Source organism: Myodes glareolus, chromosome 5, assembly GCF_982192425.1.
Source record: "Myodes glareolus chromosome 5, mMyoGla1.1, whole genome shotgun sequence".
Lineage (NCBI taxonomy): Eukaryota > Metazoa > Chordata > Mammalia > Rodentia > Cricetidae > Myodes > Myodes glareolus.
This window is the reverse complement of record NC_142030.1, coordinates 72,904,789-72,931,227: the sequence shown is the minus strand read 5'-3', so window position 1 is coordinate 72,931,227 and position 26,439 is coordinate 72,904,789. Positions and strand designations below refer to the sequence as shown.

General features: G+C 38.4%; 1 protein-coding gene across 13 annotated transcripts in view; it reads right to left on the bottom strand.

Annotated features, from left to right (window-relative positions):
• Positions 1–3,786: 3,786 nt before the first annotated feature.
• Positions 3,787–26,439, bottom strand: part of Swt1 (SWT1 RNA endoribonuclease homolog) — a 69,382-nt gene continuing 46,729 nt past the window's right edge. For 6 of the 13 annotated variants that reach the window (XM_048431031.3, XM_085688126.2, XM_085688127.2 and 3 more), the window contains 4 exons: positions 21,621–21,752; positions 18,023–18,089; positions 12,636–12,700; positions 3,787–4,689 (listed from right to left, as the gene is read on the bottom strand). In XM_048431031.3, the coding sequence (XP_048286988.1) occupies positions 4,560–4,689; positions 12,636–12,700; positions 18,023–18,089; positions 21,621–21,752 (394 nt within the window). In that variant the 3' untranslated portion in view covers positions 3,787–4,559. Of the gene's footprint in view, positions 4,690–8,583; positions 8,639–11,084; positions 11,120–12,635; positions 12,701–15,676; positions 17,917–18,017; positions 18,090–21,620; positions 21,753–26,439 lie in introns of those variants that run through there. The other 7 variants (XM_048431034.3, XM_048431037.3, XM_048431039.3 and 4 more) reach the window with 7 other exon arrangements.

Sequence of the window (26,439 nt, the reverse complement as noted above, 5' to 3'; positions counted from 1 at the left end):
TGGCTAACATAGATAAGGATAATGGGGTAATATATGTTATAAGAGTTAACAAGAAGCCTGACCTAATGGGCCAATCAGTTTATAACCTTATGGAGTCCTGTGTGTGATTTTTTTCCTTGGGACTTGCCAGCTGTGGGGTACTGGGCAGGAATAGATACCCCAACAAGCCGGCCCCTCATGTTACATACAAGGTACTTCATGATGCTCAAGTTGTTGGAAAAAGCAGAAATGACTTGCTGGGTGTTGCTTAGGCAACCATTTTCAGCAAGGGAATTCATAAGGTTGGTAGTCAGGACCGTGATGTCATTCAGGCTTTGTGCTTTGATGGAACACTGAATGTAAACACCATGACTTAAGTTTTACTGGCCCAACTTACTTTATTTAGACACAGCAGGGCCTGCCTGACTACAGATAATTTAAAAGCCCCTTACCTGTTGGAATATCCCAGATGCTGTAGCCATCTCCCAGGTAACTATAGGTCAAAGGACTTTCATTTTAAATAAGGTGGAGAAACATGAAAATATTCCCATATGAAACTTTAACTTCCACATGGGCAGGTACATGCATATACTTAAGTAAAAAGCATAGCACAAAAGGCCCCAATTCTGTAGCATTCTGGAAAAGGGGGAAAAGAAATAGCAAACATCTGTCATAAACCCAAAGGTAGGAATAGGAGTTAGCCACAAAAGGTCACAAGAATTTATAGGAATGCTGTGACTTAGGACGTGAACCAACTGGTGATTACATAATTATGTATTTAGTAAAGCTCACAGAATTCTATAAGGGGTATTTATTTTCTCTAGCTTAACCCATAAAGTATTTCAAGTAGGTTTAGAATGAAGGGTAAGACAAATCTATATTTCACCTCACTAGGAAACTAGTTATTCTCACCTTGGAGGCACCTGTACTGAGCTGATAGTTTAGCTTGTAATCATTAGTTTACAGTAGAGTTCCAGGGGCTGGAAAGAGATTAAAACTCAAAAACAATGTTAAGACCAGAATTGTGGAGCTAAGGTGTAGGCAAGCTGGTAGAATGTCTACTTAGCATGCAGGAGGACCCGTAGTCCATCCTTAACACCCTATAAACCCAGTGTGGTGCTACAAGCCTATTGTAATCCCAGCTAGGTGGAGAGGAGGAAGAATGCGTAGTTGAGATTGGATTAGCCATGCCACACACAGCTTTATGGTTATTTTTGTGGTTTTGTTTCAGTTTTATACATGGGGATGTTTTATCTGCATATATGCCTGTGTTGCAGGTGCATGCCAGCCAGAAGCCAAAAGTGGGTGGGGTTCAGTGTCCTGGAACTGAAGTTATAGGTGGTTGTGAGCCATCAGTCTTGTTTTATAGCTTTCGTTAACCTCTGGAATAACTGTGTAGACCATGCTGGTCCCAGACTTGTGGTAATCTTCTTATCCTTTCTTCTAAATACCTGGACTATAGGTGTGAGCCACCATGCCTGACTTCTGTGGATGTGTGTGTGTACAACAGAGGTCAACATGCACTATATTCCTGTCACTTCCTGAGACAAGGTCACTCAACGAACCTTAAGCTCACTGACTCAGCCAGACTGTCCAGCAAAGCCTCAGGGATTCATTCTCCTGTCCTGGAATTACAGGTTTGCACCATTACTGGCATTCTCACTGAGTGCTGGATATCATACTCTGGTCCTCAAATCAGCATGACCAGCCTTCACCAAATACCTAACCCTACCTCAATTTTAAAAAGATAAAATTCTATACTGGAGAAGTGGCTCAGAGGTTAAGAGTACCTACTGCTTTTATAGAGAGCACAGATTTGATTCCCAGAACTCATATGTTGGCTTACAACTGTCTGTAAGTACAGTTCCAGGGTATACACTGCCCTCTTTTGACTTCTATGGGCACCAGACACATAACTGGCACACACACATACATGCAGGCAAAATAGTTATACACATAAAATATAAATATCTTTGAAAATTCCATGCTTAGGTATCTGGTCCCATTTTATCAATTTTTCCAACCTAATTCTATAAAAACGGATCTATTTCCTTCCTTAGTTTGGTAGGTCCCCAGCACTAGCTGGGGCCGAGGAAAACTGATTACAGAATTGGAATGTGTAACACTGGACTAGCACAAGACTTGGACACCTGAGGCTGCGGATCAGAACTTCATAGATAGCTGTTTCACGTTGACATTGCAGATCTTCGATGGTATAGAGACCAGGAGACAGAGCCAAATGTTACTTTCTCAGTATTTTAAATGTCATCTTACTGGAGCAGTTTTCTCAGTCAATTCATGTTTATGTAGTCTCTTGGTTGTTGCGGAAGTATCTTCCGCTGCCTCAGCCAATAGTCGCTGAAGCACGAGCCCACAGTGCGGTGGGGAGCGCTGAAATACCAGCCCACTGGGGTGTGGTATATTTCTCTTTCAAAAAGAGCCACAGATCCCGGATCAGGCTCTCTTGGTTACGGCGCTTGGTCCCGGCTCCTGCTCCAGCGACTAGGCTCCCTTCCTGACAGTTTATGGTGTATGTAAGTTTTACCCCCCAAAATAAATAACCCCTTAAAACATAACTGGTGTGGGATTGATTCGCCGTTACTTGGTCAACTCTCAGAGCCTAGGTCATAGTGTTCATATTTCCGACTTGACAACCTCCTGTCCCAACTGTGCTTTTCAACCATGAATCATCATGACAGTCCTTCTCTACCAGGTATTCAGAAAATCTGTACAGTACAAAGTGCCACTCACAGCACTTGCAATCCACAGACTAGACAAGCCAGCCTGCCTGTATTTTCATTGCTCTTAGGATCTTTTGCTAGCTGGCCTGTATTTTCATTGCTCTTAGGATCTTTTGCTAATCAACCCACTAGAGTGACTAACCTTCGATGTAAGAGGGAACTACAATTATCCTATGTTTTAATTCAGTGTTGACAAATTGACAACTTGAAATCTCTGTGGTATGCACTGGTAACAAGCCACTTAATAAATTGAAATCATTGCATCTCTATCAGATCCTGGAATGTGCCCCATAATGACATTCTTCTGGAGTCAAAGCACCTCAAATTTTGCCTAAGGGATTTAACACTATGTACTACATTAAAGTGTGATACCTGCATTCAGGTGAGAAAAGTGCATACCTGTATTGTTAGTGCAGGGGAAACAGAGAGGAGAATCCCTGGGGCTTGCTGAAAACAGCCTAGCTGAGTCAGTGAGATGAAGGTTTACTAAGGGAACATTTTTCAGGAAGTGACTCGATCACTCTCCACCTTATTTTCGAGATAGTGTCTGGCCAGTGAGCTCTGGGAGTCATCTGTCTCTGTCTCCATAGCATGAGGATTATAGGCAGATGCTGCTTTGCCTGGCTCTTTATATGGAAGTTGGGAATATAAATTCAGGTCTTCATGCTTCATAGCAAGCATGTTACTAAAGTCAGCATGGTAGTGCATGCCTATAATGCTAGCCTTAATAAGGCCAAAGCAGGAAAAGTGCCATAAATTCAAGGTCAAACTGACCTATCAGGCCAGCCAGAGGTGTAGTCTATCAGTCTTAAAAACCAAGGAAGACCTGACATGCTGACTCTCCTAGCCATTAAGAGGCTCATGGTCCCGCTAGAACAGTCAACTATCCACAAACTTTAACACATGGGATTGTTTCACCCTGCAAACATAAAAAGCAGGATCTGCTGAGCCAGTCCTGCACGACTACTACATATCCAGAGTCAATTCTTTTTACTGGAAAGAATCACTTATAGTCACACCTTCTACTCATTTCAGAAAGTATTTGGAAGTAAACTGAAAAGCAAAATATTACTAAAATAAGTTATTTATTGTTATTTAAAATAAACATTTATTATAGAATATCAAATTTGACTTAATCTAATATATTAACAAAAACATAATACAATACACTTCAGTAAACAAGGATTTCCAACTTAATGTATAACTAAGTCAATTAAAACACTTGAGTTTTAGGTAGGGGCAAAGAGCAGCCACTGCCATCTAATTCCCCAAATCCATACTGCTTCATATTTAAGGGGCAACCTCAGAGGGGGTTCTTCCCCATTGGAAATGCACAGAAAAATGACGCAACCCCTAAAGCAGCTACAGAGGAGAGGGTACTACTAGATCAAAATTCTACTTCATATCCCTGAAAGTGGTGGTGGTTTTTCCCACCAGTTTTATAGAAATGGCAGTTTGTTCATGAAAGCAGCCCATTCATGGAATGTGGTAGCATGGTCATGTCTTCAATCTTAGGGCTTGGCAGTGTCTGGTCACATGCCCACATTCAGAGTTAGGAGATACTAAGGCTGTGGGCTGCCGTCATGTCACAGTGATTCCTGCCTCAGGAACACTAAGAAGATGGCTCTCTTCTCTTTAGAGGTAGGAAGTATTGTCAACTCCAGAAGGGCTGAGTCTACAGTTTACCCTACATTGGATTCAATGAGATGGTCAATAAAACTTTTTTCTTTGTATTTGTGAAAGATTTTTTGTAATTATCCTACATTTGGTTCAACAAAGCAATCAGTTTGAAAGTTACTGGGTTACTCCATGATGATAGACGTCATTCCTCCCAAGAACTTAAGTCCTGTTGTTGAACATTTCTTCATACCATCCTCTGTTTTTGGCTTCCATACAGACAGATGCATGGCACTGCTGCATGGTATATTCCATCTCAATCAGTTGTTGGCATCCAATGGTTAATTTTTCCCTAGGGGAAAAGAGAAATAGTAAATCACCAGAGGATAGTCAAAAATCCCAGGACTCCAGAGGCAGAGGCAGGCAGGTATCTGTGAGTTCCAGTTTAGCCAAGGCTGCACACCCTTTCTCAACAAGTATTTGTAACTGTATGTATACATGTATGTCTGTGTGTGAGCTTATGCATATGAATGTAGTGCCCACAGAAGCTAGAAGAGGGTGTCAGATCCCCTGGGGGTCAAGTTACAGGTGGCTGTTGCTGCTCAAGTTGAGTGCTGGCAACTCTAATCTTTTCCGAAAGCAATGAGACCCCTGCACCATCTCTCCAGCCCACCCTACATTTTACCTCCAGACCCACAAGGTAGAAGGCAAGAAGTGATTCTCCAAATTGTCTTCTGCCTTCACATGTGTGCTATGGTACACACACACATGTAATTCTTTAAAAAATTAGTTATACAGATGGGTGTGATGGCTCATTAGAGGCTAGAGCAGGAAAATTCTCAAATACTTAGTTCCAGACCAGCATGGACTACAGAATGAGCTCCTATCTCAAAAAAAAAAAAAAAAAAAAAAAGAATTGTAGATATTGACTATATATGGTATGGCTTGAAATATGTATGCATTATAGAATTGGCTTGGCTGAGATATTTAACATACGTTATGCCTCAAACATCTCTTGAACTACTACTCATAACTGATGTTTTGTGTCCTTTAATTAACATCCACCCAATTTTTCAACCACTACCTCCAGGCCTGTTACTCTACTGCCTGTTTCTGGATTCCACTATTTTGGCTCTGTATAAAAGCAAGCTCCTACAGTATTTGTTTTTCTGCTATCATAAGACACTCAACATAACGGTGTCCAGGTCCATCCATATGTCTACAACAATAGGTTTTCCTTCTTTTCAAAGGCTAGACAGTGTTCTACAGAGCATTTTCCCTTATCTATTCCTTAGCTGGTAGGCATTTAGATTTATTCCATATCTGGTCTACTGTAACTAATGCTACACTGAACATGAAAGTGAAGAAATCTTTTAAACATAGTAAACCCATTTCCCTTAGATACATTAAAAACTCTATTTGACAGTTCTGAGGATTAAAGCTAGACTTCAGTATGTGAGACAAGTGTTCCACCAGGCAATATTCTTAATATAATGTGACAATTTGAGAGAAGATACTCTTCTTAGCAAAGAGCACAGATTCTTAAATACCCAACTGAGATTTCTAGCTGTAATTCCTAGAATTCAAAAATAAGAGTTCCCATGGCAGACCTCTGTAAATAAGCAAAGTTTAATCTTTAAATAGAACACTGTGGGTTGAACAGCCTAAGTTTCTACCTAACTCTCTGAAGGACCTCTAGCTTATGTTTAGATGTCACCAGGGGCTAAGTAGCACACTGTATCTACTTCAGTTGGAGAGGAAAGAAAGGTGAACTGTAAAGGTAGAACCCACTCCAGCAAATTTCCTCTGACCTAAGCATTCCCTCATCCCAAATAATAAAACCACTGCTGTAAGCCAACTAGCAGTTAATTGAAAATTCATACTCTTAAACCAAAGGTGAGATATGCGGAGAGTGGTGAAGTGAGTTCTAGGTCATTCAAAGCTACATAGTGAGATCCTGTCTCAAAATAAAAACTGTGGGAAAGCAGGAAGCCATACCTAATATACTCCATGCTCACATCACAATTTTTAAATTATTACTTTTTAAAAAAGATTTATTTTTACTTATGTGTGTTGTGGAATATTTGTTTAACTAGGCAAAGATGTGTTACATTTGTTTAAGCTGCAGAATATTACTTTATGTGAAGGTATGTTACATATGTTTATGCTGCCTTTGTTAACAATGTGTATGTTACACTGCATTTGTTTAACTATGTAAAGACGTGTTGCTGTTTTACCTTGCTTGCCTAAGGCACCTAATTAGTCTAACAATAAGCTGAATGGCCAAGAGCTAGGCAGAGAAAGGATAGGCAGAATAAACAGACAAGGAGAATAAGTAGGAGGAGCAATCTAGGCTGTAGAGGAAAGAAAAGAACCTGGGAGAGAGGGACACACCCAGAGCCAGAAGCCAGACAGCTGCCAGCCATCCAGACACAAAGAGGCAGTGAAAGGAAGATATACAGAAGAAAAGAAAGGTAAAAAAAAAAAAAACCCAAGACAAAACACAGATGAAGATAAACAGGTTAAGTTATAAGAGCTAGTGGGGCAAGCATAAGATAAGGTCAAGCATTTATAATTAATAAGCCTCATGTCATCATTTGGGAGCTGGTTGGTGGCCCAAAAGAAAAAAAAAACCTGCTACATTATGCATATATGTTCATTCATGTGGGAGCCAGAAGGTCAGAGGGGGATATTGATGGAGTTAACAGGTAGTTGTAAGCAACCCAACTTAAGTTCTGGAAACAAAAATTCAGGTCCTCTAAAAGAGCAATGGTACTCTTAACTGCTGAGCCATCTTTTCAGCTCTAATTTACTTTTTAAAAAAAAAAACTTGAAGTGAGAGGGCTGAAGAGAAGGCTCAGTGGTTAAGAGCACTGGCTGCTCTTTCAGGGGTCCTGAGCTCAATTCCTAGCAACCACACGGTGGCTTACAACCATCTGTACTGAGATCTGGTGCCCTCTTCTGGCATGTAGGCAAACATGCAGACAGAACCCTGTATGCATTAAAAAATAAATCTCTTTAGAAAATCTGTGATGAATCCAGTTGATTTGCCAAAAACTAATAAGGGCAAAATTATGAGACCCCTAATTTTAGAGCACTAAAGCGTTTTATTTAGCATATTTCTATCTAATAGGTGGTCTCTATAAATTCAGGAAGATTACTCAGTTATCTAGTACAATCTCTAGGCATGTTATTCAAGATAGGGCAATTATCTTCTTTATATTAAGAATGTCATGATTAGGGGCTGGAGAGATGGCTCAGTGGTTAAGAGCATTGCCTGCTCTTCCAAAGGTCCTGAGTTCAATTCCCAGCAACCACATGGTGGCTCACATTCATCTGTAATGAGGTCTGGTGCCCTCTTCTGGCCTCCAGGCATACACACAGACAGAATTATGTATACATAATTAATAAATAAATAAATAAATAATTTTTTTTTTTTAAAAAAGAATGTCATGACTAGTCAGGTGTGGTGGCACATGCCTTTAATCCCAGCACTCAGAAGGTAGTGGCCAGTCTGGTCTACAAAGTGAGCTCCAGGACAGTCAGGCTGTTATAGAGAGAAACTCAGTCTTGAAAGAAAGACAAAAAAAGAGAATGTTATTACTTCCTTGGCTTCTAGGATGGCTCAGAGCTATGTCCATAGTGTTAGAAAGGACTACAGCTACCTCTCCTCCCACATGATGGATCCCTTGATAGAGGGTACTAAGGGGAAAAGAACAAGTCAAAACTCAGGATCCTTGAGAGGAAGGAGAGACAACAAAAAGTAGATGTGCCATATATGAACTGCCCCACTTCCTGAGGATGTGTGGCTTCTCAGTGACTAAAAACAATTTGTGAGTGGAGGATGGGAAGGATGGACAGATGAGAGAATATGGAGAGGATTAACTGATTCTAAACACCTTTCTAAAAAGCTGTATGGAAACTTACTACAGTAAAAACTTCCTAAGATTACGTGAGCAGCACGTGCACACGCGAGCGTGCGCACGCACACACACAAGAGAATTTAAATGGAATTATCCTAATGAGATTACAACACCAAACTAGATATCATGCACTACCAGATAACCCACTTCCAGGAATGGATTGCTTCTTTTTCAGCTGTTAGCCAATGAGACCCAATAGACTGCCCCAGACACAATCAACTACTGGCACTGTTCTTGGTTACCCTCCAGAACTTGACAGTAAGATCCTATTGCTAGAAACACCACATAATTGAGTCATAAGCATGGAGAGATCAGGTACTGACCTGGAAGCTTCATCCAACTAGCTGGCTCTTACAGGGCTGGAAGGAGCTAGGCACACTACCAGAGGAGAAAAGTAATCATCAATCTCACTCAACGATGAGCCCTCTGAGCTACAATAATAACTTGCCTGGCAAGATATGCCCACCGGTACAACAGTGGCATGAATGTTACAGGATAACCAATCAAATTCTGGCTGGATTTAAGGCCTGTTTCAGAAGATAGACCCACATCCAGCACAGTTAATGACACCAAGAACCTGTGACTTGATAGACTATAGGCCATTGGAGAAAACCTACTACTAGTGAGTCTGCTGAATGGGCACAGCATTAAAACTCCTAATGACTTACTGCTATACATAGATAAATGCTAGTCTTAACCCTCATCAGAGAAGCTTAATGCAGGAGATGGTGATCACACAGAGAACCATAACTGTCAACACACAGAGTCAGTCTTATGAGGCACTGAGCCCTAAATAGGACATTTATATCATACCTTCCCTTTAAGGCTAATGGATCTTTGAGGAAGAAGATGGGAAGACTGTAAGAGCCAGAGATAGTAGCTGATGTCAAAGAAATGGTGTCTTCTATACCTAACAGCAGGTGCACATACAAACTCACAGAGACTGTGACAGCATAGACAAGATTTGCACAAGCTCAAGCCAAACAAAATCAAAGTATGCCGGGAAGGAGGTATGGGCACATATAGTCTCATCCTTCCATGAGGAGTCATTGGCATTTGATAGTTGTCAGGAAAGGCAAAGCCAGTATTTAATTGTATGACCTCTATATTACCACATTCCATGGCAGGTTCCACACTCAAAGAGCAGTTGGCAACATATACTGGATTTGATGAGGAAAGAGGGGGAAGAGGGATAGAGAAACACACAAAGTTGGGCAGTTAGAGAGGTGGGAGGGGGTGAATATGATCAAAATATACTGAAATTCTCAAAGAATTAAAAAATATTATTTTAAAAAACTTTGGCTTTGAGTTACCCTAGGTCTATTTCCTATACTTAAAATTTTTGCTGCCAATTCTTCCCAACAACTCAAAAAAAAAAAAAAAACGTTTTCAAAAAAGTCTTGTACAAGGTTGGAAACAGCAGAGATGAAAATGTTTTCTTATAAAATTCTTAAAAAAAAAAAAAGGCAGGTCCATATTCCTATCCTTGGTCATTTACTCTACATTTGAAAACAAAAGAACGTATCCTTCAGTAACCAAATCTATTTCTGTATCCTTCCTTTTCCTTCCCTTCCCTACCAGAGTTAGAAGGGGCTCCCTCTCCTCTTTAGCCTGGTGGTGCTGAGCTCCTTCCCTTCCTGTGAGTCAGTGTTCTGGCAACAACCACTCAGTTATTTCCTGCAGCGAGTTGTCAGTGCAAAAGGCTGCCGGGTGTAGTTAGTGTGGTGACGGAGTTCCTGAGTTCCTTTCCTCAGGACTCACCTGGGGGACCGATAACCAGCCTCTGAATTCCATTCTCTAGCACCTCCAGTGAGTCACATCCCTTGAGCACTCACTCACCCCTTGGTAAATGGGGCCCTCACAAACATGAGAAGCAGCCCATTATATTTTGGATACTCCCAAACTGCCTATAAAAGCCATTTATCTGAGCCCAAGTTAAAATGAAAACTATTTCTACTTTCTTCCTCTGATAGTCTTATTAAGTTGCTACACCTGGCTTAAATATGTGATCATCATGTCTCAGCCTTCTAAGCAGTTGAGATTACAGTTATGCACCACACCTACCTAACACTCTAGAGTTCTAAGTTCACATAGAACAAATAGATATGGCCCATATGAACATAATAATCTATAAAGATAGATGGCGGTACATGTCCACAGTCCCAGCTACTACGGAGGCTGAGACAAGAGGACCTGCTGGCTCTTCCAAGTTCAAAACCAGTCTGGGCAACACAGTAAGACCTTGCCTCAGAATAAATAAAAAAAGATCACACATACATGCATACAAGAAAGAATCTTGAGGTTGAACATTTGAAAAATCACATTAAACTATACAGTTGATAAATTAACTTAGGCTTTTTACATATATGAAATATTTTGTACCAATAAAAGTTAAAAATAATAAGAAAGGTTGGGAGACAACTTTATTACCGTACTTGCCATGAAAACATGAGGACCTGAATTCAGACTTCCAGCTTCCACATGAAAAGTCAAGCATAGCAGCATCTGCCTATAATTTTCATGCTATGGGGGCAGAGATTGGCAGATTTCTGGAGCTCAGTAGCCAGACACTATCTCAAAAACAAGGTGGAGAGCGATTGAAGAAGAGAGCCGACCTCCACTGCTGGCCTCTATGAGTTTACATACACATCAATGTTAACATACACAGACACACACACACACACACACACACACACACACACACACACCATAAAAAGTGACTTCACCCTCACACAGTGATAGTAAGCAGGGTAAAAGTTTGTTATAGATATGCTGGGGACATTATTTATCATAGCACATGACAATATTCAAGGTGTCAACCTACCAGTTTTCTGATGGACGAATCTCGTTTTGCAAGGCCTGTGAGAAATATAGAGTCCCAAATATCTTTTGCTTCTGTCTATAATTTTACAAGTGCTAAATTATACTCTTTCCCTAGTGGCTATGAGGAATTCCCACAGCCTGTATCTAATGTATGTGTATCTCATGAATATAATCCCAGTCTACTGGACATTTTATCTGTAGATTATCAAAAAGTGGCTCCTCCTTAGCTGTATTGTTGAATCAATATTAACACTGTTAGCCCATACAGAATCTTGATAATAAATACAAAAAGATGCTACTCAAGTCAGGGGTTGGAAGTTCCTATTAAGAACTTGAGAGGCAGAGGCAGGTGGATCTCTGTGAGTTTGAAGCCAGACTGGTCTCCAAGAGCTAGTTCCAGGACAGGCTCCAAAGTTACAGGGAAACCCTGTCACAGAAAACAAAAATAAAAACAAAAACAAAAAGAACCGTCAATTGACATAATTTCAAAGTAGCTTTAGATCAGACCAGGTGCCTTACTAATGAGTTTTAAGATAAACTATTCACAGAAAAATAAAATCTTACTTACAAGGACACATAGCCAGCTGTCTGATTTGTTGAGTCAAGGTAAACAATGCAAAGCAACTTAATTGTGACGCCAGGTCTAGCTGATACCCTAGGATGGTGATTAACTTTCTATACAACTTTCCAACCTTGGTTTTACTGGCCTTTGTTCAGATACCATGGGAAAATTTTCTCTAACTGGCCAGGGCTACAAAATACAAACTAACTTCATAGCCCTATGAAAGAGTTACAAGTTTCCCTTTTTTATGGTCAAGGGTTACATGCAGGACAGAAAAATACATTTTAATATTTAAAACACTTTTAATGTCATTGTGCTTTGGAGAGTGCCGCATGAGTGAACCCACCCTCTGCCCTGCAGCTTCTGGGCCGCAGTGGTTCAGCTCCAACAATGCTGCACTCTGACAACACTTTGCTCTTTGCAAACAATCTCCAGTCCGACAAAGTCCAGCCTTTCACAACTGCTAATCACAAACTGTTAGTTTAAAATGTTTATACATTTAGAAGTATAGGATATAGCACGCAATTTCCTTATTTCTTTCAGTCTCCTTAGTAGTTTAGTTTTATAAGGCTACCTCTATAGATAACAAAAAGATTTCTCCTTTTGCAGCTGCAGGTTACCCATTAGGAAGTTGACTGAGTGAAATGCTGCTTCTTTGCTACATGACAATTTATCTGGATTTATTGTACTGTGAGCTGTTGGAACGACTCTGTTTCTTATCATTTACCTAAGAAATAGTATATGACCTCAGATGTAATGCCTAAAAGACTTTGTGGATCTTTATAAGCTGTAAAGAACAAAGAGAGCTGGCAGAATTTAACATGGGAGAATAGAGTGACACCATCAGAAAAGTGTGCTTCCCCCCCTAAAAAACCTTAGGTAGAAATGCTGATTCCGTGGCTTTCTCTCAATACCCTGGGTGTGGTCTAGGAGCTGGCTTTCCATAGTCAGAGTTATAGATATCTCATTATCACATACAGATGTGCTTACCGATACTCAGTCTGAGAAACACAATCATAAAGTTCCTGGGCAGTAAATCTGACATTTTTGCTTACCTGAAAAGAACCAAAATACAATTATTAAGGAGATATGCTAAACTAAACAAGTGATGAAAGCACAATTAAAATGGGGCATATTCTGAGAGCAGGATATCAGATCTTCAGTCACCACCTAAATGAAAACTAAGACAGGAATAGGAAGAAGTTTGGTGACTAAAATGTTAACACTGAAGTATGTGTAAACGTTAGTCCTATTATTACAACTCAACCTAGTCCCAGAACTAGAAATAGTAGAAACAAGATGAATCTAAATTAACAGGAATCTTTAAAAAGCACATTACTTTGGCATTCAATTGTACAGAAAAAATACTATAAGCTGTGTGGAAAGGTCTGATTTAGGAAAAGGTTTGACCCATGTAATTCTGTCCCTCCCTCTTCTTCCTTCCTTCCTTCCTTCATTTCATTCATACATTCCTTTTCTTCCTCTCTCCCCACTTCCTTATGGCTCTAGGAATCAAACTCAGAGTTTTATACAAGCTAAGCAAATACCGACTCTAGAGCTATACTCTAGCCCATAGACATTTCCTAAAAACCTGTATTTTAAAGTGTTACCCAAAGACATAATTTATAAAACCACAAATAAGAGTCCATCATTCAAACTGTTGTACACCTGAAACACAAAATGAAGGAATCTTGTTTTTTTTTTAATTTTCCTTTATCATTAGTGTGTGGACAACTATCAGGGTAAGAGGATAATCTTGAGAGCTAGCTCTCTCCTTTTGATGTGGTTCCAGGAACGGAATTACAGCACCAGGCTTCACAGCAAGTTGTCCTGGAATCTTTATTTCTTGAAACTCCCTGCTTTTGATGCAGACAATGTTGGATTTTTTTTGAAGATTTTTTTTTTAAATTAATGATGTGTACAGTGTTCTGTCTGTATGTATCCCTGCCCGCCAGAAGAGGACACCAGATCTCATTACAGATGGTTGTGAGCTACCATGTGGATGCTGGGAATTGAACTCAGACCTCTGGAAGAACAGTCAGTGCTCTTAACCTCTGAGCCATCTCTCCAGCCTGACAATGTTGTATTTATGTACAAGAAAGAACCTTGAACTTTTTATCAGGAAATTTTGTGTAAGTATCTTTTTGGTTTTGGTGCTAGAGACTGAACCCAGGGCCTTACTAGCCAAGTACATCCAATGAGATACACACCTGCCCACAGAATTTCATTTTTAAAGGTGTACCTAAGTTGTTCTTAATTCATAATCCTCCATCTTCTTCAGCAAACTGCCCACTAGCAGGTGTCACTTCAGTGGGTGGTAAATTCAATAAATAATACAGTACTATTTAAACTTTCAGAAATCTGGAACTAGTGGAGAGAAACTCAGTAAAACTATCTTCTATTCAATTACTTTCAAAACTATATAAAGAGCTTCAGATGCAGCTCACTGTACAATATCCAGCATTGTAAAAGAAGCTTGAGTTTTACTAGCTAGTCCATATTTTCACTGAGGAAAAATATCCCTATCCTGATTCATATTACTTTAAAGGTTCTTATATCATACAAATGATCAATAAAGATCAGGGTATTACTTATTTTAAAAGTTCTGTAACTTTCTTCAATGTTTTCTTATGACATTACTCATACTTATGAGGAAATATTCATTTACTCTAAGTTAAATTCTATAAAATTTTTAAATACAATTATTTTAGAGCTGGGGGGTGTAGCTTACTGGTCGAATACTCACCTACCATGCATAAGGCCTGGGGTTTGATCTCAAATACTGTCAAAATACATGAGAGGGATATAGGTATCTTTAGTTTATAAATATATATACTTTTTAAAAGTTAATATAATACTAGTATTTTTTCTAAAATGAGGATCATATGTCTATATATTAAATTTCTAGTAATACATATATTTAATATTATACTTAATGACTGATGAAATTGGTATATAGTTTATTATAATTTTATGTGATTTATAATTCTTTAATTTTTTTGCATGTGTATCTATGTGTGTGTGTGTGTATGTGTGCGCGCGCGCGCGCGCACACAAGTGGATACATATGTGTGAAGGTTAGAGGTTAACATTAATTATCTTCCTCAATGGCTCTTCCGTTTATATATTAAGGAAGCATCTCTCACTTGAACCCAGACGGCCAACTTGCTCCCAGGATCCCATCACTGACTCACATGTTGGAATTACAAACATGCTACCATGCCTACCTGGTCTTGATATGGGTCCAGTCCTCAAGTTTGCATAGCAAGTGCTTTACCCACTGACTCATTTTCCCAGTTTTTGTATTTAAGATTTACTTACTTTAAATCATGTATACAAATGTTCTGCCTGTACACAAGAACGTGCATCATGTACATGCTTGGTGCCCTCAGGAGGCCAAAAGAAGGGACTGGATTCCCTAGAGTCAGCTATGAGGTCCAAATCTTGGTCCTCTATAAAAGTAACTCTGGCTCTTAACTACTAAGTCCTCTTCCTCTCTCTCTCTCTCTCTCTCTTTCTCTCTCTCTCTCTCTCTCTCTCTCTCTCTCTCTCTCTCTCCAGTCCATTAGGTTTTAGATTTGGGGGTTTTGTTGGTTTATTTGTTTTGGTTTTGATCTATATGTCTGTTTTGAGATACTCACCATGTAGCCTTGGCTGTCATGGAACTTGCTACATAGACCAGGCTCTTCTTAAACTTGGAGATCCTCCTGACTCTGCCTTCTAGGAGCTGGAATTCCAGGCATGAGCTACTATACCCAGCCCTATAATTTTTGTTTTAAAAATCATTTAAATTTTTTTTAAACATACATTTGGAATTAAACCATCATGAGTCTAGTTTTTCCTTTTGTGCATGTTTTGTCCTTGCCCCACATGCTAGGACCAACAAGGTATAAATCCGGACAGCCTGTCAACAGGCTACAGATGTTTGATCATAAGAGAAAGAGAATGGTCTGTTTGGTTAGTGGTTGGGAGAGAAAAAAAAATAACTGAACAACTGATTCTGAACATGATATAATAAGAACACGCAATAATTCTTAAGTTTCTAAAAGATCTTATTTTAAAAAGTACCTAGAACTACCTTTTAATTTTAAAATCAACCATTCCCATATACTGAGAGATTCAATATAAATAAAGGCAACATGACTCCACATTAAGTTAAACAACTTATAAAGCACATAGTTAGCTTACTAATGAAAATTAAAGCACAAGTTCATAAAATCTATACTCATTAATTTCAACTATTACGACATTTTTCCTTTACTCATTTGTAGACATTTTAAATTACTCTGTTACACCTCCATTTATGAATACATTATATATATATATGTATGTATGTGTGTGTTATGTATGTATCTTTGTCTGAGTGTGGCAGTCTTATGTAATACATAATACAGAGCAGACTCAAACTCACTATGTAGCTGAGGATGACCTTGAACTCTTGATCCTCCTGATCCTCCCAAATGCTGCACTATGTTACCACATGAGGCTGTAAATGCACAATTTTAAATTCCAAAGAACAAATAACTAAATGGTGTCTTGCCCAGCTTTTTACTAGGTTGTTAATGGACAATATGCCACACATAAAGTTACATGAAGAACTAACCAGGCATGAAAGTAAAGGAATATATTCAAATAAGTTTGACTCCCTATAATGTGAAGCCCCAGCATGTGCTGCTCCTTCACTGAGATCATTTATAAATATAACACATAAGCTAAGAGTGGTGTACATGCCAATAACCCGAGTACTCAAGAAGGTGAGGTAAAATGACCAGGGTTTAAGAACAGTCTGAACTACATAGTAAGTTTCAGGCTGGCCCAAACTTTAGCACAAGACCCTGTCTCAAAACCCAACAGGGCCTGGAGAGATGACTCAATTCCCAGCATCCACACGACTGCTCACAACTGCCTGTAACTCCAGTTCCAGGGAATCTGACACTCTCACACATACACATAAGCAAACACCAATGCACACAATAAAATAAATTTAAGAAAACAAACAAATAAATGCACAACAAAAGACACCATATACACATAAAACTGAGACAGGATATACAAAGAATAGCAGCAGAGAGCTTTTAACAAACAGGAATTAGGGCTGGAGAGATGGCTCAGCAGTTAAAAGCACTGGCTGCTGGTTCAAAGGTTCTAAGTTCAATTCCCAGCAACCACATGGTGGCTCACAACCATCTATAATGTGATCTGATGTCCTCTTCTGGCCTACAGGTATACATGCAGGCAGAAAAAACACTGTATACATAATAAATAAATCTTAAAAAACAAAAAAAAAAAACCCAGAAGTTAGAAATCAATAGAGCACTGTCCTTGGATCAAAAATGATGAGGAAAACATGGAGGTCAATGTAGAAGACACACTGCAACCTCATTTCAGTTCTTAGTCGAGGGTCTATGCTGCTCCATGCACTTAGTACCTAAGGAGCTAGGATATAGAACATCTTGCATTCATCCCACAATGAAGCAATGACCTGCCCAAGATGTTAAGTTCCCTAATGAGAAAGAATTCTGTGCTGAAACAAATATATTTCAGGACTCTATTGTAATTTCACTTAGGGAAAAAGATAAAAATTGGTTATGTTATTGTTAAGGAATAGATTGGAGAGGAAGATACAGATGAACAAATGCAGCAAGCTACTACACAACATGAAGACCATAGTTAATAACATCGTTAAATTTAGGATTGTTTTGCTAAAAAGGTAGATTTTAATTTTATTGCCAATTAAAGGGCATATTATATAAGATGGTGGTTGTGTTTATTAACTTGAATGTAATAGCTACTTGTTTTTTTCAAGATAAAAACTTTTAGAGTGTGCGTACGTGCATTTGTGCACACAAACACCCACAAGGCCAGAAAAGGGCACTGGATCCCCTGGAACTGGAGAATAACAGACAGTTGTGAACCGCCTGTCCTGTAAGCAATATATGTTGTTAAAAGCTGAGCCCCACCTCCATCCCCTTTTGCTTGTTTTTTGTTTGGGGTTTTTTTTTTTTTTTTTTGAGACAAGATTTCTCATAGTCCAGGCTAACCGGGTACTTACTACGTAGTCTATAGTGGTCTCTAAATCACAACAATTTTCCTACCTTAGCCTCCTGAGTCCTGAGATTACAGGCATGAATTATAATGTCCAACAAAACATTATCTTGTATATCTTAAATATATACATTTTTTAAACAGGTAGAGAAACAAATGTCACTGGAAAATTTTTATGACACTCTCAAGTTTTAATTCTGACCAGTCTGTATAAAACAGGAAGATCCTGCATCAAAAAAAAAAATCATTTAAAGAAAATACCAATAGCAATCTTATTGTACTTATATTCAAACAATATAAATATTATGTGAATAATATATATTTTTTCTTACCTCATACTTGACTAGGAAGTTATAGAGAGTCTCAACATCTTGGAAATTACTATTAGGAGCTAAAATTCTAAAAAGAAAAAGAGATACATTAACAAAAGAACTATGGAAATTAATTTTTAAAAACCTTTTATTTTCTCCTTCAAACTTACCCATATCTATGATCATTAAGTTTATTCAAACCATTAACTTAATTCAACTGAGATTAATTCATTAAAATATTTCAGCTACTTTAATATCTATACATTAATTATCACAAACATTCTTCTTTTAGTCTGCTGAGACAGTCTCATATAGGCCAGACTGTCCTCAAACTGGAAATATAGCCAAGGCTGGCCCTGAAAACCTAATTGCCCTGCCTCCACCTCTCAAGTACTGAGATTATAGACCTGTGCCACTGGACCTACCTGCCATAAACATCCTTACACATGAAATTATAATTCACATATTACATTATAATAACGCATAGTTCTCAAAAAGTAGACAGAAATGTAAATTTACACTCCCTATCTTTTAAACTGCAGATTTCTTTCTATAATGTTTAGCCAGTTCAAAGAGACAACAAATAAAACTAACAGACACATAAAAAAGACTGTAGTCAAATTCAAATAGCACCGAGCTATCTATCAGCACAGTACTCTATGAAAACCAGTAATTAATTAGAACTGATGGAAGTAACACAGAACAAATTATAGAAATCTTGCATTAAAAAAGAGGGCAATTATTTTCCACCCTCTAATAGTTAGGTATTATTTTTGTATACCAGACTTATTTGTTTGTTTGTTTAATGGCTATGGGTCTTTTGTCTGCATGTATGTCTGTGCTTTGAATGTCTGCCTAGGGTCAATGAGGCCAAAAGAGGATACTAGATCCCCTAGGACTGGAATTACAGACAGTTGTGATCCTCCGTGTGAGTGCTGGGAACTGAACCAGCACTTCTGGAAGAAGAGTACTGTTCCATAACCACTGAGCCACTGCTCCAGACCCTTACATGATTTTAATGTTTATAACATCAGTATGTAGAAAATTAACATGGAAGGTTATCTCCCATTTAAGACCAGTATTGGCTTCACAGTGAGTTCCAGATACCCTTGGCTATTGACCCTTGCCTCAAACAAATACATAAATACAATACCTTTATCATAGGTCTGGAAAAGCTTTTTGAGACAGGGTTTCATGTTATAGAATATTAAAGATATGTCACATTTGTTTCTGCTGTGGAATATTTGTTTTGCATTGTATTGTATTCTTTTATGTTGCATTTGTTTAACACTGTGAAGCTGTGTTACTTTGTCTGAACATTAGCTTGGTCTAATAAACAGTTGAAGGACCAATAGTGAGGCAGGAGAAAGAATAGGTGGGGCTGTCAGGCAGAGAGAATTAATAGGAGGAAAAATCTGGGAAGAGGAGATAAGGGAGTAAGAGAAGGAGGAGAGGGTACTGGGGACCAGCCGGCCAGCCACCCAGTCAGACACATAGTAAGAAGGAAAGAAAAGATATATAGAAATAGAGAAAGGTAAAAGCCCACAGGGCAAAAGACAGACAGGATAGTGTAAGTTTAGAAAAGCTGGATGGAAACAAGCTAAGATAAGGCCGGACAATTATAGGTAAGAAAAAGCCTCTCTGTGTGATTATTTGGGAGCTGGGTGGTGGGGGCCCCCAAAGAAAAAAGAGTCAAAGAGTTAAAAAACAAACAAACAAACAAAAAACCACAACTACAGTTTCGTGTAGCTCAGGCTGGCTTGAACTATGTAACTGAGGTTATCCTTTAATTTCTCATTCCTATATCACCATACCTGGCTCAAATTAAGAATATCCTTAATATTAAGTCACTTTAACTCTTAAATTCCAAAGGGCTTTTAACCACAATAATATCCCTAGGCCCTTGTCTTTGCCAATCATAATACCACAGCAAAGTGAAGTGATCTCAAATTTTTAGCTGTATCTTTGTAGATTATTTGTTTTTATTATACTTATGAAAGCTTCTAAAAATATTTCATAGGACATAGTCAAAATCTGAAATGTACTCTGCTGTCTTTTTTTTTTAAAGATTCATTATTTATTATGTATATAGGCTCTGCCTACATGCCAGAAGAGGGCACCACATCAAATTACAGATGGTTGTGAGTCAGCATGTGGTTGCTGGAAATTGAACTCAGGACCTCTGGAAGAGCAGTCAGTGCTCTTAACCTCTGAGTCATCTCTCCAGCCCTACTCTACTGTCTTAAAAAGGGGACATCCCATTATATCTTTTTTAAAAAATGATTTATTTATTATGTATACAACATTCTGCCTCTATGTATGCCCGCACACCAGAGGAGGGCGCCAGATCTCATTACAGATGGTTGTGAGCTACCATGTGGTTGCTGGGAATTGAACTCAGGACCTCTGGAAAAGTAGCCAGTGCTCTTAGCCACTGAGCCATCTCTCCAGCCCCCATTATATCTTTAAAATGTCCAAAAATTTTAATAATTCCAGTTTAATGGGAAAAAGTTTTCTCCTAGCAAGTAATTTTAAAATACAACCTCATGTCAGGCCATGGGGGCACATAACTTTAATCCCAGAACTTGGGAGGCAGCGGCAGGCAGATCTCTGAGTTCAAGGCCAGCCTGGTCCACAGAGTGAGTTCCAAGACAGCCACGACTACATAGAGAAACACTGTCTTGAAAAACCAAAAAATAACATAAAATAAGATAAAATAAAATACAACCTCCTAAACAAAGAGATAAACCATAAATCTCTCCCTCTCCCTCTCTCTCTCACATACACAATGCATATATATGTGTATACACACACATCAGAAAGGGAAAGGATCCATAAGCAATTTGCTATATATAAAAAGACAAATGTAGTATCACTATGTATAGTCACGCTATGTGCCTATTATACAAGAGCTTTCTCAATCTAAATACAACTAAACAAAACAAGAGAAACAAAAAGTCATCTAAACTTAAGCCTCGGGCTGGGAAAATGGTTCAGCGGGTAAAGTGCTTACTGCACAAGCAAATACCAGGATTTTAGTTCAGACATGTCTAAAGCCAGACATGACTGCACATCTGTCACCCCAGTGCTAGAGCAGAAACAGAAGATTCTGGGGCTCACTGGCCAGTCAGTCTAGTCAAAATGGTAATCTCCAGGTTCAGTGAAAGACCCTGTCTCAAAAAATAAGATGAAGAAAGACTTGAGGAAAGTACCTCAACATAAATCACACACACAAACACACACAGTACAAAAAGAGAGAGAGAGAGTATGTGCTTCAAAATGTACCAAGTTTTCTCATGAAAGACTAACTCGTTTCTCCCACTTTCCTCTCCTACAAAGGATACAGAATATAGGAAACTAAGAAAGGTAAAATTAAAAGCCAATCATCTGCTAGGTGTAATGGTACACACCTTCAATCCCAGGACTCAAGAAGCAGAGGCAGGCAGATTTTTGTGAGTTTGCAGCCAGCTTGGTCCAGACCTGACCATTCAAGCCTGTTTAGTGAGACCCTGTCTCAAAAGCAGCCAATAGTTTCTAACTTGCTAGACAACTCCTAGCCAGTCTAAATTAAGCTAATAAGTGTGGAATTTATAAACTTTAGATTTAATACAATGCTTACCTTTTAATTCCTTCAAGAATATCCTTCACAGCTGCCATTAACTTTTGAAGATATATAAATGCTTCTTCAAATGATGCTATTTTTGAAGTGGTCAGAGTTGAACTTGAGTCCAGTGTCTGAAACACATCTGTGCTAAAAAAAAAAAATGGAAAGAAAAAAGTATGTGCTCATTTAGTACTTATAAGTGCTTTCACTGATGACACATAGAAAATAATGAGTAATCTTTTGCAATGCTCATCTATTTAAGTAAAAGATCAAAGACAGTGAGTGACATGAGAGAAGTCTGGGCTAACATCCACACAAGGGATCTTGGTCACACACCACACAGACCTAATTTAAAGGGAACATGAAAGCTGGGTGAATAAACTTCACTCTAAAAGAGCACAGAGATGAAAGAGAAGTAATACTACTAATAGACATACAAGTCAGTACTCCAGAACATAAACATGAAGAATTAGGTATCAGATTAAATTAAAAAACTGGATGTTTATCCTTGTAATTCCACTTCCAGAAACTTATTGTGAATTAAGAATTACAAAAAATAATTAGTGACACCTTTAATATTTACTTAATAAAATACTAAAATGTTTATGCTATATATATTGGTCAAAACTAAAAATAAGATGAGGTATTGTAATAATCCTAGCAGTTGGAAAGCAGAAGCAGACAGATCTAAGTTTAAAGTTAACCTGGTCTACACAGTGAGTTCCAGGCCAGCCAGGGCTACATAGTGAGACCCTGTCTCTAAATACATAAATAAATATTTACTTAGGTAACAGCAACTATATTAAAAAATCAAAACACATTGTATTGTATCTGAATGGTGTCCTCCCCAAATTCACATTCATCTAGAGCAATGCTATGAGTCATGACCCCTTTGAGGTCAAATGACCCTTTCACAGGGTCACCTAAGACCATCTGCAATATCAAATATCTATGTTATGATTCATAACAGTAGCTAAATACAACTATGAAGTAGTGATGGAAATAATTTCATGGTTAAGAGGTCACCTCAACATGAGAAACTGTTATTAAAAGGCTGCAGCATTAGGAGGGTGGAGAACCACTGTGTTAGAGCTTCAGTATGGACCTCACTTGAAACAGGTCTTTGGCAAATGTAAATGGTTCAGCTAAATGAGGACTGGATTAGAGTAGGCCACACTCTCTCCATGAAGACAAAAAGCAGAGACTGGAGTGATGCTCTTACTAGGCAAGGACTGAGGAAGACATAAAAACAGAGCAGATTCTTATTTAAGAGTTTCCGCCAGTCTTTTGTTTTCCACTTAAAGGCCTTTGTGGTGGTACACACCTTTAATCCCAAGGCTTGGGAGGCAGAGGCAGACAAACCTCTGTAAATTCAAGGTATGGTGGCAGACACCTTTAATCCCAGCACTGGGGAGACAGACACAGACAGATCTCTATGAGTTCAAGGACAGCCTGGTCTATAGGGGGAGTTCCAGGACAAAGATATGCAGAAAACCTGTCTCAAAAAGCCAAAAGTTAAAAGTAGAAATAAAAGAAATAGAGGTTAAAATAAAGCCACAAAAAGATGGAAAATACACAGAGAATTTTGATAGTGTATTTATTATGCTCTCTTTGAATTGTTTAAATGCTGAGGAAGGAGCAACAGCTGCTAAAAGATATTTGCTTATAAATGCTGCAGAATTAAGCCAAGATAGGTATTCTGTAAATACCTTGGCTTCAAAACTGAAGTCAAAAGTATGTTACTTTGGAGAAGAGATTTTGCTTTTGTTTCCACAGAAAACGAGAGGCTCTGGATTTATTCAGAGTTAAGAAAAATCATCTTTGATCAAGGAAGACCACCTGAGAAATCTCCGGTAGGAACAGATGGCCCAATATCAGAGTTCTGCATCCAGAACAGGTTCAAGACTGCTGCCTGAGATGATCAAGACTTACAGGATACTTAAGTCAGGACTTGATTATAACTCGAAATTTTCTTTAGGTCCCCATAAGATTATCAGCGCCCCCAACCAGCTGGAAGTAGCCTGGACTACTACGCCCACATTCCCCCAAAAATGGACTATGGATATTTTCCTTTTTTTTTTTTAAAAGAGGGGGAAGTGGTGTGAGACAGTTGTCTGTATTCTGTCAATCATGTTTTAAATAAACGTTGATTGGCCAGGCAGGAGGTGTAGGCGGGAAACCCAGACAGGAAGTGGAAATGATACAAGGAGAACAGGAGAATTCTGGGAAAGAGGAAGTTGATTCCTCCCACTCCTGCCCAGATCACTGAAGCAGCAGGATGTGATCTGCCCCACTGAAAAAGGTACTGAGTCACATGGCTAACATAGATCAGAAAAATGAGTTAATCAAGATGTGAGAGTTAGTCAGCAAGAGGCTAGACCTAATGGGCTAATCAGCTTTATAACTTATGGAAATCTATGTGTGATTTTCTTTGGGACTAAACAGCTGTGGGAACCAGGCAGAACATAAAACACAAACAAACAGGACTCTTCATGTTACAGGCCTTCTTAACAACAACTAAATAAATCTCTACTACTTTAAGATATACAGTTTGTGGTGAATCATTACAGTTTCCAAACAGAAACATTTTAAACCAGGCTTATGTATGAAAGCTGCAATCTACTTTCAGATTCAACATTATGAAATAAGCTATTCAACTGGTTAATCAGTTTATAGAAAATTATGAACTATCAAACTCATTTTTTATTAGTTTTGCCTATATATTTTAATAACGTCACTGAGAATAGTAATAACAAAGGTAAAAGGAATCGTAACTATAAATCTTTCTGCAAAACAAAAATGCACATTTAAATAAGTACCTCAAAAACTTGAATGACAAACTGCAGGAAACCTTTTTATTTTCTAGACAGGATCTTATGTAGCCCAGGCTGGCCTCCAAGTCACAGCCTTTCTGTCTCACCCTCCTGAACTGTAGGATTACTGTGTCACCATGCCCAAATAAAAGATTATTGTTCTACATGAATCAGCAATACAAAACACTCATCCAATTTCCTCGTAAATAGACAATAAAAACCTAACCTGATATGATGCAAGTTCAACACTGATTAGTAAGGCACAAAAATGATGGCATTTATAGTTGTATTTAAGAACTTGTCTGTTCCTTTTCCTATTGCTGTAATAAAACACTGACAAAACCAACTGAAGAGAAAGGTTTCCTTCAGTTCACAGTGGGGTCTGAACGGAGTCATAGGAGCTTGAGAAACTGGTCACGTTGCATTGACAGTAAAGAGGCAGAGAGCAAGAGATAAACCCACACTGCTGCTCACTCCCTCTACTTCAGACATCCAGGACCCAGGCAGAGAATGGTGCTGCCCACAGTTGGTGGGTCTTTCTACTTTAATTAAGCAATCAAGATAGCCTTCAACAGGCACAACCAAAGGCCCATCTCCCAGATGTTTCTAGATTCTGTGAAATTGATAACACTAACTGGAGTGTATTTTAGTAACTTATATGAGTAATTAAGAATAGACCTCCAAATGAGCATTTATTTGCGAAAGGATTATATTTAATAAATTCTATTGCAATTCTGGTATACAATCAGGTTTGTTTAAAAAAAACTAGGCTAAATAAATATGTTTTGTTAAAGCAATATTAACATTGTCACTTACTGAAATGTTAGTATATACAGTCTGTTATTCAGAAATAGCATGGAGCACTCTAACATGCGGTACAAATGCATGAATATTATAGATCAACTCCCATGTTTTCATATATCTTTTTTTTGGTTTTTCGAGACAGGGTTTCTCTGTAGCTTTGGAACCTGTCCTGGAGCTAGCTCTTGTAGACCAGGCTGGCCTCAAACTCATAGCGATCCGTCTGCCTCTGCCCTCCAAATGCAGGGATTAAAGTCATGCCCAACTCAAATGTCTTTTAAAGCAGCCATTCCTGCCTCCTATAAAAGGTAATTTTATGTAAACAAGAACATTAGATTAGCTAAAGCACCAAAAATATGTTGAGTAGAAAAACAAACTGACTCATAAAAAAAATTATAAATTTCTAAGTACTATAGTTTTAATTCATATGCCAATTGTAGCTATCTTTTACATATGATGGGTTAGAAAGCAAAATATCAGGCCATAAATTTGTTGAAAAATGTTTAATTATAGCCAAGGAATAAAAAAGGAGCCCAAGAACAAAGCAGACAAATGGGAGGGTAGAAAAAAGGGGAGATAGGTGAGAATGAGGCACAGGGAATATGCAATATAATATACTTGTGGCAGTGTGGCACACGCCTTTAATCCTAGCACTTGGGAGCAGAGGCAGGAGGATCTCTGTGAGTTCGAGGGCATCATGGTTTACAGAGAGTTCCAGGTCAGTCAGGGTTACACAGAGAAACCCTGTCTCAAAACCCAATAAAATAAAATCAGAGGTTTTAAGTTATATAAGCTATCCTAACAGCACCTATCTGCAAAACTATTCAAGGGGAATGCAGCCCAGGTTCAGAACACCTGTCTAAAACACAAGTGGTCCCAAACACTGGGGGGAAAAATGAGGCAGCAAAATGGCTTTAACAAGTAAATCTGTTTGTTGTTAACCTTGATGCCCTGGGCTTGATTCCTGGAACTCACATAGCAGAGGGAAAGAACCCATTTCTGCAAGTTTATCCTCTAAGCTCCACACTATGACACTACTACACACACATATACACAAATATAAAATAAAAATTTTATATTTTTAAATGATCTCTGTACCTCATTTCATTAATTCTGAAGTGTTTTATGTTTATATACTAAAGTAATAGTATTTTCCTTTTAAACAACAGTATTTATACACCTTTAAATTCTTAAACGAATTTTCTTTAATCGAAGGAACT